This window comes from Syzygium oleosum, unplaced genomic scaffold, assembly GCF_021117445.2.
Source record: "Syzygium oleosum isolate NSW1041296 unplaced genomic scaffold, Sole_v2.1 Sole_v2.27, whole genome shotgun sequence".
NCBI classification, from domain to species: domain Eukaryota; kingdom Viridiplantae; phylum Streptophyta; class Magnoliopsida; order Myrtales; family Myrtaceae; genus Syzygium; species Syzygium oleosum.
The window spans coordinates 3,931,356-3,946,758 of record NW_026607511.1 but is presented as its reverse complement, the minus strand read 5'-3'; the positions used below and the strand labels follow the sequence as shown (position 1 = coordinate 3,946,758).

At 39.8% G+C, this 15,403-nt stretch overlaps 1 protein-coding gene across 1 annotated transcript; it reads left to right on the top strand.

Annotated features, from left to right (window-relative positions):
• Positions 1-2,511: 2,511 nt before the first annotated feature.
• Positions 2,512-15,381, top strand: LOC130135063 (omega-hydroxypalmitate O-feruloyl transferase-like). The gene is made up of 4 exons (XM_056303310.1): positions 2,512-2,569; positions 6,497-6,829; positions 14,535-14,662; positions 14,905-15,381. Exons 1-4 carry the CDS (start codon positions 2,512-2,514, stop codon positions 15,379-15,381), a joined length of 996 nt encoding a protein of 331 aa, XP_056159285.1.
• The last annotated feature ends 22 nt before the right edge of the window (positions 15,382-15,403 follow it).

Sequence of the window (15,403 nt, the reverse complement as noted above, 5' to 3'; positions counted from 1 at the left end):
CTCTAAACTATACACCTGTGACAAATTTACCATCTGTTAAATTAGATTAATATCACGAAAAATCATAAACTGGTAAATCAGTGACAAAAAGAGGGGTAAAACTCTAAACTGGCACTCCCGTCAATTGCCATGTATAATCCAACTTAGCAATTTGATGATAAAATTTAATGAAAACTAACGGAGGATAAATTTGTCACATGTGTAATAGTTTGGGGTTTTTGGTAGTCAAAAAATTAGTTTAGAGTAAATTTGTTATACATGTACCACTTTGGAATTTTTTTTTGTATTAACCCGTCAATTTAGGAGGTACAAGTGAGAGTGTATCATAGAGGAAATTCCATATAGGGTAATTGAAGAGGGATTGGGCATATTAATAATTCCAGTTGACCTATAATTTATTAAATTAAACTCTTAAAATAAAGGTGATCTAAGAACATAATATGCTGGTGGTTCATATTTTTGGAGATCTCCTCCCCATGATAACGCTATTCTTTCGAGGAAGAATAACCTGAGTTACCGGACGGATTTGGGTTTGAAGAGTTTTAAAATTTTGATTACTGTCTCTTCTGTCAAATTTCCACTCTGTTGGCTAAATATGTTGATAAATTTTAGTGATCTCCTATGATCTGAAAATCTTTGTCCTTTGAGAGAGACGCACATAGGATGAGCCTTGGCCAGTAAGGGTACGTTTGGTAAACGTTATCAAAAATAATTTCTCCTCAGAAATTATTTTTTTTTATTCTCTTGCCTGAAATAATTTCTGAGCATTTGAAAGCATTTGATAACTATGCAAAATTTCTATTTTTGGAATAGAAAAAAAACAAAAATTTTTGGTAATTGCCCAAAATTTTTAGTAATATTTTGATTTCTTAAATATTTTTTTCCTTTTTTTTTCTTCTTCTCCTATCCATGGACGACGATCGACCACATGCCAGGGCTGGCCACAGGCTAAGGCCCACAAGGGCATCGTGGCCCTCGAGGCTTGGGCAAGGATCGCCCTCGCCAGATTCGGTGAGGGCGGCTCTTACCCAAGTAGCGAGTAATGAGGGTTGGAAGAGGCTGGCAAGGGCCGCCCTCGTCGGATTTGGCGAGGACAACCCTCGCCTAGGCCGCGAGGGTCTAGCCTGAGCCGACGAGGGATGGAAGAGGCCAGCGAGGGTCGCCACTTGCAGCCAAGGCGAAGGCCGCCCTCACCAGATGGGCAAAGGTTGCCCTAGCCCAGGCTACGAGGGTCCAACTCTCGCCCTCGCTGGTGAGGGCTAGAAGAGACCGGCGAGGGTCACCCTGGCCAAATGGGCAAAGATTGCCCTCACCGGATTCAGTGAGGGCCGAGACACCTTTGCTGGCCCTGGCCTGTGGCCGGTCTTCAGCCATGGCCAGAGACCACCCACAAGCCAAGGAAGGAGAAGAAGAAAAATAAATTATTTATATTTATATTTTTTTTTATTTTCAGAATCAAAAATCAACCTTTTTTTTATTCTTGATTCTCTTTCAAAACTATTCCTGGGAACAAATTTGTTCACAGAAATAAAAAATTTACCAAACAGATTTCTGTTCTTTTTTTGTTCCTAGGAACAAAAAAAATAGAATCAAACACTATTTAGTCGGTTACCAAACATCTTCTAATTCTCCTTTTAATTTTATTTTGTCCTTTGGGGGACCCTTGGCCCACGTCAGCCTACTGTTTTGTATTTAGGAATTTTGTTAATTATTTTAGAGATAAGTGAATTAAAAATCCTATAACTTGTTGTAAATGTTTAATTAAGTTTAAAACTTTTTAAAATAGCAATCAAATCTTAAAACTTATCAAAATGATACGATTAAGTTCCTCTCTAGCTCCATCAATTTGACTAACAAAAAATGCTTTATCGCTTTATTAAGACACGCGGTGCTGATGTGATCCCACCAACCACCACTGATCTCCGTTCCCCTCGCCATCGCCACCAGCGGAGTCGCCAGTGTTGCGGTCCAGGCCGAGCACTGCTGCATCCAGTTGCCACCTCCTCTGTTGTCTTTGTGACCCGGCCGCAAGCGACTCGGCCATGGACAAAAGGAGCAATTTTTGGGTCTATGTTCTGGGTTTGTTTTTTTTTTGTCACTGCCTCCTCTGTTATCTTCCCGTTCTCTCTTGGGTGTTTTTTTGGTCAATCTTCTGCGGTTTGTTTGATTCTAAAAAAAATTGACTAAAAGGAGTCTTTTTTTTCTTACGATTTTTTCTGGGTTGATGGTTGGGGTTGGAGGAAAAGTGAAAGGGAGAAGATCTTTTTTTTACCATTCTTTCTGGGTATAGTCTTCTAGAGATGAGAGGTGAAAGGGAGAGGCTTGGTGGGCTAGGTGAAAGGTGAAAGGGAGAGGCAAGAGAGAGGTGGGTCCTGTAATGACCCACAAAGAAGAAGGCTACACAGTAATTTTTTATGATTCCTTTTGGGATAGTCTTCTTCCCCGTCGGGTTGATTTCGGAGGCTTAGCTCTTCATTTTTAGCAAGCAAAAGAAAAAAACAGAGCCTGTGGATGAGCTGCGACGACGACGACGACGACGAGAATGAGAAAAGTAGAAGTTTTGAGGAAAGTCTCGCCACAATAAATAGCAAGATTGACTTATGAGAATGAGAAAGAAATTTTAAAATATTAACAAGTATATATATATATATATATATATATATATATATATATATATATATATATATTACAGTAGCATCTAAAGTAACAAGTAGTAAAATATACTCCACAAGAATGAAAAAAAATGATATGTTCATTCACATAAAATCGCCTCTATTATGCATGACATGTGATGTGGTATATATATAGAAAAATCAAATGATGTGTCTATAAAATAATACAAAGAGATGAAAATTGACTTTATCGCTTGCAATACATTTCACCATAAATAGTAGAATTATTTCGGGTTCCATCCCAATACAACATGTAATGAGATTACTTATAACTTCATGATTACTAAAGAAATTAACTGAAAATTTCGAGTCGAATTGAATACAAATAGCCTATGATAAATTCAATTCTTTGAAATATGAAGAGATACTTGATAAGTGTAAAGTAAAGTCATACATAAGGGCATATGAATCCATAAATTTCAATTATCAACCAAATGATATATATTGCTTTCAAGTGAATTTCCTTCCACTCGTTAAATATCAGGATTATTGTCACTTTCTAAAATTTATAAAAATACTATATATTTAAATAGCGAAAATAACCCACAATTTTCATACGGCATTTACTTTTGGTGCAATTTTTTTTTTCGTTGGATCACTTAAGTGCAAAATGAGAGAAAAAACAATCACTTGAGTTCTTTCGGTGACAAATTCCGGCAAAGAGTCATGCTTGAATTTTTTAATAAAATGTTAATTCATATTAACATTTTTATCTCTTCTGGTTAAATAGGTTGCTGGTGTAATCATTGATAGCCCAGTGATCTCCTGTAATTCAAAAATCTTTGTCCTTTTTGAGAGACACACAAAGAGCATGGGCTTTCGAAAGTGATTTTCTTTTACAAAATTTCTTGTCCCTTGAGGGAGCCCCGGCCCACATAGGCCCAATCTTTTGTACAGGAATTTATTAATTTGTTTTAATCATGAACGGGCCTATGTAAATATTTTTAGGCCCATCTCCCTTATCGATCATGTCGAATCCTGATACTAATTTCGCCCTTCCAAACCACGAACAGTTGTTTAGAGCATCCAAAGTTCATAGTACGAAATACTTCCATTATTCTGAAAAATGAGTAATTTTCGTATCTAATTTTTGCAATCTTGAAGTTGGATTTGAGCTCCGATGCTTTCATCGCATTCTTTTTTGATATGTTGCTCAGCAGAACTCGTGCACAATGTGCAATATGCATTTTCCAAGGCTCCGTTGCACACTCCGTGGCCGTAACACGATTCTTTGGAGCTTTCGGCTTTGCTGTAGTAATTAAAACCGTTGTTCGCTGTGTTAGCGCTCAAGTGGTTCAGAATGTGGCGTCGGGCTCTTGCAAATGAATCCCACTACTTGTACTTATCAGTGTTGCAGATTTTATTCTTCGAGGTTGTATGTGGAGAATCAATGACGACACAGCAACAAGATAAGAGCCCTAAAACCTAGAATTTGATACGGTGTACTAAGTGCAAACAGTGCATAAGTTTAGTAACATCCAAAGTAATAATAAGTAGTAAAATTAACTTTATGATAATCAGAAAATAATGTGTCTATCTAGGTAAGATCGACTTTGTTACGCATGACATGTGATATAGTACATATATAGAAAAAATCTAATAATGAGTTTAGAAGATAATATAGAGTGAAAAAAATTTGATAATACCATTCACTATTATCAATCAAGTGATATGCATTGCTTTCAAGTGATATTTCCTTCTGCCTATTTAGCTTTCATGATTATTGTCACTTTCTAAAAATTCTATAAATACATTATTTTTATGAAGCAGTGATCGGGCAAGACTTGAGAATTTTTTTAACAAAATAGATCGCCCAAATTTATGTAACCCTATGCCATTGCATCTTCATAGGTGATACGCCAATACAACCTAAAATTAGGTTCGCCAACTAGTACAAATTTCTCACTTCCACTTGTTTCACGTGCCCATGCTACAACTAACACGAACTTCTCCCTTCCACTTTTCTCTCTTCCACTCGTTTCACGTGCTCCCTCCTATAACTTGTGCAAACTTCTCACTTCCACTTCGTTCATTCATCCATTCACTCTGCCTCTCTCTTTCGCGCCACATTCTTAGAAAACTTCTCGATTCTCAATCATCGCCATTTTCAAGACGAAATTCGCCACCGCGATCCCGCTCTTGAGTGCCGCTGCAAACGCCATGTCGCGCTTCTCCATGTCGACCAAGTGGATGCCCGGTCTGCCCCGACCACCCTACCTTGATGGCTCGACACTCGGGTAATCAAATCTTAATACCTATAACAACCCCTTCTAAGAGTGTGTTTAATTACGTCCTATCTTCCAACTGTAATGGAAAGATTGTTGAAAAAGGTAATGGCAATGACATCCAGAAAATTGGCTGCGTCTTTATCAAAGTCAGGATGACCGGAAATGTGGTCACATCCCGTTCAAACTTCCATTAATTGTGAAGAAATGAAAGTTTAGCACCCGCAATAAAAATAATGTTTATTTTATGGAAAATTCACAATTTAGAAAACTACCTCAAAATGGTTGTTTGTATCAAAAGAATGAATTAGAAATAATTTCATCATTAACAAAAATGTTTAGGCATAAATTGTTCTTAATAATAAAAACTTTTGCTACTGACTAAATTTTCAAGGAGATACAAATAATTATTTTTATGAAAATATTTTCCAAATTATTTATTTTCCATGATATTCGGGAAATTTACCCCATTCCGGTGAAAGTAATTTTGACAATTTTTTCTCCTCCGAAGTAATATCTAAATAATTTAATCTTGAATATGAGGATACAGACTAAAAATTGTGCGTGCTTATTTTTTTCAAACTTTAGAGTACAAAGGTGTCGGATAAAATAACCTTAATTACGACTTTGGTATAATTTACTGATATTTTTCAATGTTTCGTCGATGTTGTCAATAGGATGGATTCTGAATTTCTCAAAAGGACACTTGAGTCATTTGAGCATCAGAGTAAAGATGGTACGGAGCATCTACATTGTGAATCTTGCACGGGACTGGATATTCATTATTTGCATGTCCGACTCAATCTGAATATACTCGTCTATTCGTCTATAAAATACATGGATCAATACCATTATAATTATCAAAGTAATATTCACATGACACATTTATTTCAAATTAATTTGGAACTAAAAAATTTCTAATCAATCCCTATGAACATGTTTACTTCAAATTAATTTTTATCTCACTAAAATCTCAAACTAGTACCCCTAACCCAAATCTACTTTCCGTTAGCAGTTTTGAATATATGATGTGGAGGGTAGATTTGGGTCATGGATACTAATTTCAAAATTTACGGTGAGACGAAAATTAGTTTAGGATAAATATGTCATGTTGTGTTAATTTGAGATTTCTAATATTAATTAACCCAATATACATAGTTGACAAACCATGTAATTTTTCATGCAACCAATACTCCGAGGTGATGGTGAATACATGTGTTCACGTGCGGGTAATCAATTAAGCTCGCACCACTTATAAATAAATATGGCTGGTCAATTTGCATGCAGACTTTTTCTCATAAAGGTACCTCGATTAGTGAGGCGAACAATAAGATTTTACTCTAATACGTACGACTAATTAGTTCCATACCTTGAGATATGTAGAAACTGACTTCGTAAAGTTTTTTTAATTTAACCAGCAAATTCTACGACAGTACGACGCATTGTAATGAGAAAATTCCCACAATTTTCCATTTTTGAGCCATGTCTCTAAATCTTTAGAAAGGATATAAATTTGATAAAGTATATATGTTACCCTTGCATCACCAAAGCCAGCAAATAATTAAATTTAACTTCTATTATGCGTGATTTTGTGCGAAGAAGCAACAAAAGAGAAGCCAACGAACATCGGAGCTACGCAAAAACTCGACGTCAAGATCACGAATGCGGTTAACGTTTCTCTAGCGAGAGAAACGTTTGGCGGGCTCTATGTTCTCTCCAACCTCGAGCAGACCTTGCCTGACACGGTTGAGATCATATTCGCCTCCAAAGGCGAAGGGAGGGTAAGGCGTTTCACTGCGACCGAGATGCTCAGAGAATCACTGGCCGAGGTAGTGGTTGGGTTCTATCCATTCGCAGGCAGACTTGTCATGGGGAGTAACGGGAAGATGGCGGTGAGATGCACGGGAGAAGGTGTCCCGTTCGTCGAAGCATGTTGGGAAAACTCAATTCCCGATCGTCGTGTTCGAAACATATTCGGAACGAATTCGATCAATGCGGAAAACGTGCCCAAGGATCATCAACTTGTATCACCGATCGTACAGGCATATCACACAACGAACATACCCGGTATTGTCACAGATTAAGTGTCACTTTGCGCTTGAGAGTTCTACGATCGTCTTTCGTACTCACGTGCGTTCCGAAGCAAAAACAGAGAATTCGTTGTGTCGAAGGAGTGTGTTTGCACATATTAAAAATCACTTCTGTTTTCCAAGGGGTGCCTTCTATTATAGATAAGCAAATAACTACCTCGTGGGCCCTTGTGGCTCACGGGCCGGGTTTGGCCCATCTTGGGCGGTCCACCCAATATGTCTTACATCTCCCACTCGCCCACGATGGGCTAAACACAACTCTCTTCCTTGCAAAGTTCATATTGGCAAATAATCCGTGCGACCAGCATACTACGAGAGCTCGTTGTTATACATCTGTTAGGAATATATAACAGCTCAAATTTGGGCATTATCCAGAGTAGAATTAGTATGCAGTTCCCTAGATCAATCAGTCACAATTTTCATCTCTCTTGATCTCTTTTAGTATCTCGTATATTGTATTCATAACTATGATTTACTCAAAATCATAATTGGTCGACCTGTGAATACAAATATAGAATGTGACATCATAAATTAAATTGATCTTCCTCTTTCCTTAAACCTCTCCATTTCAGTCCAACTCGCTTTTCTAGAAATGCCCCGTTAGACCGAATTATCATGATCATCGGCAACATCCTAAGATAGCAAACACTGAATAGAAATTTTGAGAATAAGTAAGAGTCGTGAGGGCACTTTAATTGAGAAGAACTATTTTCTTCAAGAGTCTCACACGACTTAAAAATTGAGATCACAAATTTTTGCCAACTCTTATCGGTCGTCCCATGCATACGTAATATGAAATACGTATTACGGTATTCTCTCCTTTTCCCATAGAGCGTATGTCTTTACTCTCAATACCGTACAGATGATAGTTTAGACATACTCAATGTCTAACTTGAGTTCACCAATCTACTCTATTCATAAGCATCTATCAGAACTCACATCTGGCATTAAAGACAGGTAAAGTGAAATATGTGGGTCATTTCACTTTCGGACATAATAATCCATATGTCCTCATCTTAACATTTTGTTAAGGCGACGTCCATGCTTCAAGCTCGAGCTCTCAATTATCACCTAGATAACAAGCTTAAAACTGTCTCATCTCTATTCATCACACAGTGAGTAGGGGCGATTACCCGTGTGAGTGGGCTAATCTCTCATCTGTCCGACATAACTTTTCAATATAATGTACTCAGCATCGACATTCACAAACGTCATACAAACTTATAGGCATTGATAATAACAAACTTCATTAATAGTGAACATTCTGGGAAAATTACAATATTCAGTACATCATATTCTACACGATCCTAGAGATCTCACATGACCATGGAAAACTTCTCTAGGAATCGGCTTCGTCATAGGATCTCGCTATCATCCTTTGTGTAGATATGTGTACTTCACGTTCACTTCCTTTCGTGCAACCATGTCCTTGACATAGTTATACTTGATATCTATATGTTTGGTCTTTCCATGGTACTTGGGATCCTTAGTGTACGCTATTGCTGCTTGGCTATCACAATAGACCAATACTGGGTTTGCAGCATTCTCAGTAACACCTAAGTGATCCAAAAATCTTCTAAGCCAAACAGCTTCTTGTGCCGCTGCTGATAGAGCCACGAACTCGGCTTCCATTGTAGATAAGGCTACACACTGTTGTTTCTTACTGCTCCAAGATATGGCGCCATTATTCAGTAAGAACACGTATCCAGAAGTAGATTTCCTTTCTTTTAAATCTCCTCCCCAGTCAGCATCAGTATAGCCTTCAAGGTGTAGATCACTTCCTTGATAAGTCAGCGCATAGTCGGCACTTCCCTTTAGATATCTCAGGATTCTTTTGACGGCGATCCAATGTGCTTGACCTGGATTGGATTGGTATCTACTTACCATTCCTACTGCATAACAAATATCAGGTCTTGTACACATCATAGCGTACATCAAGCTTCCGACAGCACTAGCATATGGAACTTGTTCCATTTGCTCCTTTTCTTGTGAAGTCTTAGGACACATTCTGTCGCTTAATGCTTCGCCTTTTGCAATAGGAGTATCTATTGGTTTACAGTCTTGCATACGAAATCGCTCAAGGATTTTATTCACATACGTCTCTTGTGAAAGGGATAGGGATTTCTTTGAGCGATCTCTTGAAATCTTAACTCCAAGAATGTATGCAGCTTCACCCATATCTTTCATCTCAAAATTGGAAGATAACCAATTCTTGACTGTATTAACCAACTCCATACTGCTTCCGGCAATTAGTATATCATCAACATATAATGACAAGATCACAAATTGATCTTTGGATCTTTTGATATATACACAATTGTCTTTACTAATCATTACAAAATCATATGCCATTATGGCATCATGAAAACGTATATACCATTGTCTCGAAGACTGCTTAAGGCCATATATCGACCTCAATAGTCGACACACTTTGTGCTCCTGGCCTTTTGTAATGAAACCAACAGGTTGTTCCATATAAATTTCTTCCTCTAATTCTCCATTGAGGAATGCAGTCTTTACATCCATTTGATGTAATTCCAGATCCATACTAGCTACTATTGCCAGAATAAGGCGAATAGAGGTAAATCTAACCACAGGAGAAAAAGTTTCTTCAAAGTCAACTCCTTCCTGTTGATTATATCCTTTCGCCACAAGGCGAGCCTTATACCTCTCTTTTGAGCCATCAGCCTTACGCTTTATTTTGAGAACCCACTTGTTCCCAATGGCTTTGCGTCCTTTTGGAAGGTCAACCAATTCCCAAACTTGGTTTGATCTTAATGACTCCATTTCCTCTTCCATTGCATGTATCCATTCTTCCTTATCAGGGCACTTTAGAGCATCGTTCACATTCTTCGGCTCATCTTCATCTTGTGGGGCGATCATGAAAGCTTCTCCTTCAATGTCAAAACGTCGACGGGGAATCCTATTACGACTTGACTGTCGTATGGAATGCTGTACTCCTGATGATTCACCCCGTTCCATTGCGCTCCCACTCGAATGAGATAATGGTGGTGTCGTCTCTTTAAGTGGTTGCAATTGAGACTGGGTTGCATTCAACTCTCCATTTGTCACAATGCTCCCACTAACTTCACTATCACGATCCACAGATTCGTATAGTGAGTAATCACCACCTACTTCGCCCTTTTTAGGAAATTCATTCTCTAAGAATGTGACATCCCGTGATTCAAATTCAGTTATACTTCCGCTTTCTTGCTCACCTATGAATACATATCCTTTTGAGTGCTCCGAGTATCTTATAAAAATACTCTTTTTGCCTCTTGGGCCTAATTTTCCATACTTGTGAGAAGATTCACGAGTATAGGCAGCACAACCCCAAGGTTTTAGAAAGCTTAAATCAGGCTTTCTGCCTGTCCATAACTCATATGGAGTAGAAGCAACTGATTTAGAAGGCACACGGTTAAGTATGTAGGCAGCAGTCAACAAAGCATCACCCCAAAAGGTGATTGGCAAGTTAGCTTGTGCCATCATTGATCTAACCATTTCCATTAAGGTTCTGTTTCTTCTTTCCGCAACACCATTTTGTTGAGGAGTATATGGAATAGTCAGTTGTCTTTCTATTCCCTTTTCATCACATAAATTTCTGAACTGATCAGACAGATATTCTCGACCTCGATCGGATCTTAATGCTTTTATTTTCTTGTCTAATTGATTTTCCACTAAGGTCATAAATCTTTTAAAGCAATTTAAAGCTTCAGACTTATGAGAAATCAAATCGACATGTCCGAATCGAGTATAATCATCAATGAATGTGATGAAATAAACAGACCCGTGCCTTGCTTTTACATTCATTGGACCACAGATGTCAGTATGGATTAATTGCAAAGGAAATTCAGCTCTTGTTCCTTTTCCAAATGGTTTCCGTGTTGTTTTTCCTTCTAGGCAATGCTCACATATGGGCAAATCAACCTTTTTAATATTGCCCAATAAGCCATCTTTAGCCAATCTATTCATTCTTTGTTGGCCAATATGACCAAGTCTAGCATGCCACACGTTCACATCATTCTCATAAGAATCAGATGATGTAAATAAGGAATAACTAACATTAACTTCACAATAGTCAACATCTAATACAATGAAACCATCTAAGAAATATCCGGAACCATAATAACTTGTATCTAAAGACAAGTCTACACCATTTTTATGGAAGTTTACATTAAAACCAAGTCTAACTAAAACCAACACTGAAACTAAGTTCCGACGAATCTCTGGAGCAAATAGCACATCATGTAGGAACAACGTGCGTCCACCGCGCATAAGTAGTTGACAGGTGCCAATGCCTCTGACCTCCACTCTTGAATTGTTCCCCACGTATATCCACTTCGTTCCTTGTGGAACTCGTCGGAACTCCACGAAAGCTCCTCTGTCCTTCGCTACATGGTCTGTGGCTCCCGAGTCTACAGTCCACAAAGGATTAGATTCGGTTAGAAACACTGAACTAGACACATAAGTAGCATTTTCATGAATGCTAAGGGTTTCTACCTTCTTTGGTTCGCCACAGTCGCGAGCAAAGTGACCCTTCTTGCCACAGTTGAAACATTTCACTCTTGAAATGTTCTTCTTGAAAGGACGCTTTCCTTTCTCCCGTTGGTTGAGCCTCGGCTTCTTGCCTGAAGGACTTGGCCCCTTGCCTTTCCACTTCTTTGACCCAGCAGGGTGCTTCCTCTTGGAGCCCGAAACTCCATGCGAGCTAAAACCAGCAAAGTAAATATCAGTTTCTGGCTTAGCCGCCATGAGGCGATCCTCTTCCAGCTCAAGATGCCGCATAGCATCCTCGAAGGTCTTGATGCCCTCATTGTGGGTCAAATGGATCTTCATGTGCTCCCAGCTTTGAGGCAAAGAGCGGATTACTGCCTGCACCTGCTGTTCATCAGTGAGTATGTGCCCGGCATCCTTTAGCTCACTAATCATATTCGACATCTGCCTCAAATGTTGTTTCATGGTCTTTCCATGAGACATCTTATATGAGTCGAAACGGATAGTGAGTTGTCTTAGTTTGGTCACAGAAGTTCGACCAAATCTTGATGCCAGTGCAGCCCACATGTCTTTGGCGCTCTGGAAACGTCCGAACTCTCGCATGATGTCATTGTCCATGCTGCTTAGCAACGTAATGCGAGCAAGAGAGTTCTTTCTTTTCCAAACAGCAAAGGCATCTTTGTCCCTCTTGTGTTGGGCAGTTGTCCCATCCTCAGGTTCTTCCATAATCTGGTTTAGAGCTTCGAGTGCCTCTTGCTCTTCCAGCACATATTGAATCTTGAGACTCCAAATCTCATAATTGTCACCATTCAATTTTTCTCCCTTATTCAGTTCAGCCACTATGTTCTTAGTTGCTGAAGCCATCGTATCTGAACATTTCAGACACATACGCACGAGTTATTAAAGCCTATCTAAATGCTTCATCAGCATCATGATTACATAAACTAATCATATTAATGAATAGTTTCACAAAAGGTCTTAGAGTCGAAAGTTCACTATGTTCCCAATCATCGTCTAAAAAACCCAATTTGAAATTACCATTAACATAATCATTTATGTAAAGAAATTGGTTCTTCAAAAGTTATACAAACTTTGAAGAACTTCCCACATATAACATAACATGTGATATGGCAATATAAAATGAGAAATCACAAAAAATTCATAGCCATATATATATATTTCATAACACATTCACAAATATTTAAGAACATGTAATAACAACTTGAAACATATACAGAATTGATTCCAAATCCCAAAAGAACAACATCAAGTGTACCAATCTAACACATAGACAGGAAAGGACTCATAAAATTCTTTAGAAAGTTTTATTTTCTTCGGAACATAAACAGAGGCTCCTGGAAAACCCCTAGATCCGGGCCATAATGTGCGCCTCGACCCATTCAATGCAAGGGTTGATGTTCTTTTTGCCCCAACCCTTATGTATTCTTGCACAAAATTCTCCACAAGCATCTTATAGCTTGGACCATTTAAGGTTTCTTTAACCTTATCAAGCATTCTTCCCAACTCATCAGGCATAGTGCATTTTAGGGCTCCGACCATTACATATCCCGGCATTACAAAACCGTTCCAAATGATATCATGTATCATTTTGTTGACCTTGATGATGTGTGTCATCATATCATCTTTAGCGTCCCATCGATAAAGAGCTAGCTTGACTCTTAGGTTTTCAAGCTTCTCCTTTTGAGCTGCCGTTCTGGGGATTATCGGAGTGCGTCTCAAATGTACCATTGTTCCTGCAACGAATGCAGAACGAAGGATTATTTATAATCCATGATACATTAAGATAAGGAATGCTTATTCATATACATATGATCTAGCACTTGTATTTCAAAAAACTATAGAGAAATACTAGAGAAAATGCTAAAGAATATACCCCTAAGTATGTGTACATAGGGTTTATCGTGCATTTTCACATTCATAAGTGCAGAAAAACTGTAATATGAATACACCATAACGTAGAACATTCCGTTACGAGCACGTCGATACCAAGAATGCCCAAATCGGAGTTCAAATGAGCTCGAACGGGCCGAAAGAAATAACTTGGTCATTCTGCCGGTTTGAACCGGTCCGGTCCGACCGGTTTGACCGTTCCGACCGTTGACCGGTCAACGGTCAACCGGTTCGGTCAACGGTCAACCGGGCCGGGTCAACGGGTCGGGTCAAACGGTCAATCGGGTCGGGGTCAACGGTCAACCGGGTCGGGTCAACGGTCAAACGGGTCCGGTCAACGGTCAAACGGGTCGGGTCAACGGTCAACCGGGTCGGGGGTCTCGGGTCCGCTTCCGATGACGTCACGCTGACGTCATCGTCGGCGGTTAGCGCGACAACCGACGCGCCGTTTCGCACGGCCGCCCGTGGTCCTCACGCGCCGTCGCGCGCACGGCCCTTGCCGGCGCGTGAGGGCGCGTGCGGTGTCCTCCGGCGATGTGCCGCCCATCATTTTGCTCGTCTCGACGAGCCCTTTCTGTTTATACAATAAAATTCAAGTTTTGACGAAAAAAAAAAAAATCGAAACATGTATGAACAGTTCGGTGACGCGACGAAAACGAACCAAAAACAAGGCCGAAACGAAAAAACAAGCAGTATACACTTCAGACGATACATATGCATGTTCGGGAAACAAGTAAACGTGCTCTGATACCAATGTTGGGAAAACTCAATTCCCGATCGTCGTGTTCGAAACATATTCGGAACGAATTCGATCAATGCGGAAAACGTGCCCAAGGATCATCAACTTGTATCACCGATCGTACAGGCATATCACACAACGAACATACCCGGTATTGTCACAGATTAAGTGCCACTTTGCGCTTGAGAGTTCTACGATCGTCTTTCGTACTCACGTGCGTTCCGAAGCAAAAACAGAGAATTCGTTGTGTCGAAGGAGTGTGTTTGCACATATTAAAAATCACTTCTGTTTTCCAAGGGGTGCCTTCTATTATAGATAAGCAAATAACTACCTCGTGGGCCCTTGTGGCTCACGGGCCGGGTTTGGCCCATCTTGGGCGGTCCACCCAATATGTCTTACAAAGCGATGTCGGAGGACGACATCCAAATGCTGGGCGACATCAGCGCCATCGATCCGCCAATGCTGCGAAAACTCTTAAAGCACAACGATGGAGCCCAAACCATATTGGAAAAACCTTTGCTAACCGTGCGGGTAATGTTTTTTTCTTTTATTTTTCACTGGAAACAGTGACGTTAGGAGAAATTACTACTGATTGTAGCATATGGAATAAGGCTAAATATGGACATTCGAAGATGGTGGTTCTCGCCAAATCTGACAGTTTTGTTTAGTTTAATACACTACTGGTTCCCTGAGTAACTTCGTGTTATTAGAGGGCCCGTATGAATATGATCTAATTCTGTACATCCTCGCTTTCAGTTTATCTTACAATCCAGGTGACAACATTCAAGTGCGGGGGGATCATCCTCGGCATTCTCATGAATCAAGTCGTCGTCGATGGTAAAAACCTCACGGACTTCTTAACTTGCTGGACCGACCTTGCTCAAGCCAAGCCATTATCGATTCTTCCCTTTCTCGATCGATCGGTATTGTGCCCGAGGCGACCTCCGCATGTCGATCTCCCCCACCACGAGTATGTTCTGAGAGATCTTTGGTCCGAAAGCATAGTCGACCCCCAAAGCAAGCCCCTTGTCTACAGATCATTCTGCTTCGAATCCCTCACTCTCGTTCAACTGAAGAAAGTATCAACAATCACAATCCACAACGGCTCCTCCAAAGTCCTTACGAGCTTCGAAGTCATGTCGGTACTCATGTGGATTTTGAGAACCAAAGCTCTCGAAATTGATCCTCATGAGACAGCAAAGCTTCTCATTGCAGTTAACGGTCGGCCAATTTTGGCAGGAAATCGCTAACGTGGACGCCGACTAGTCACGT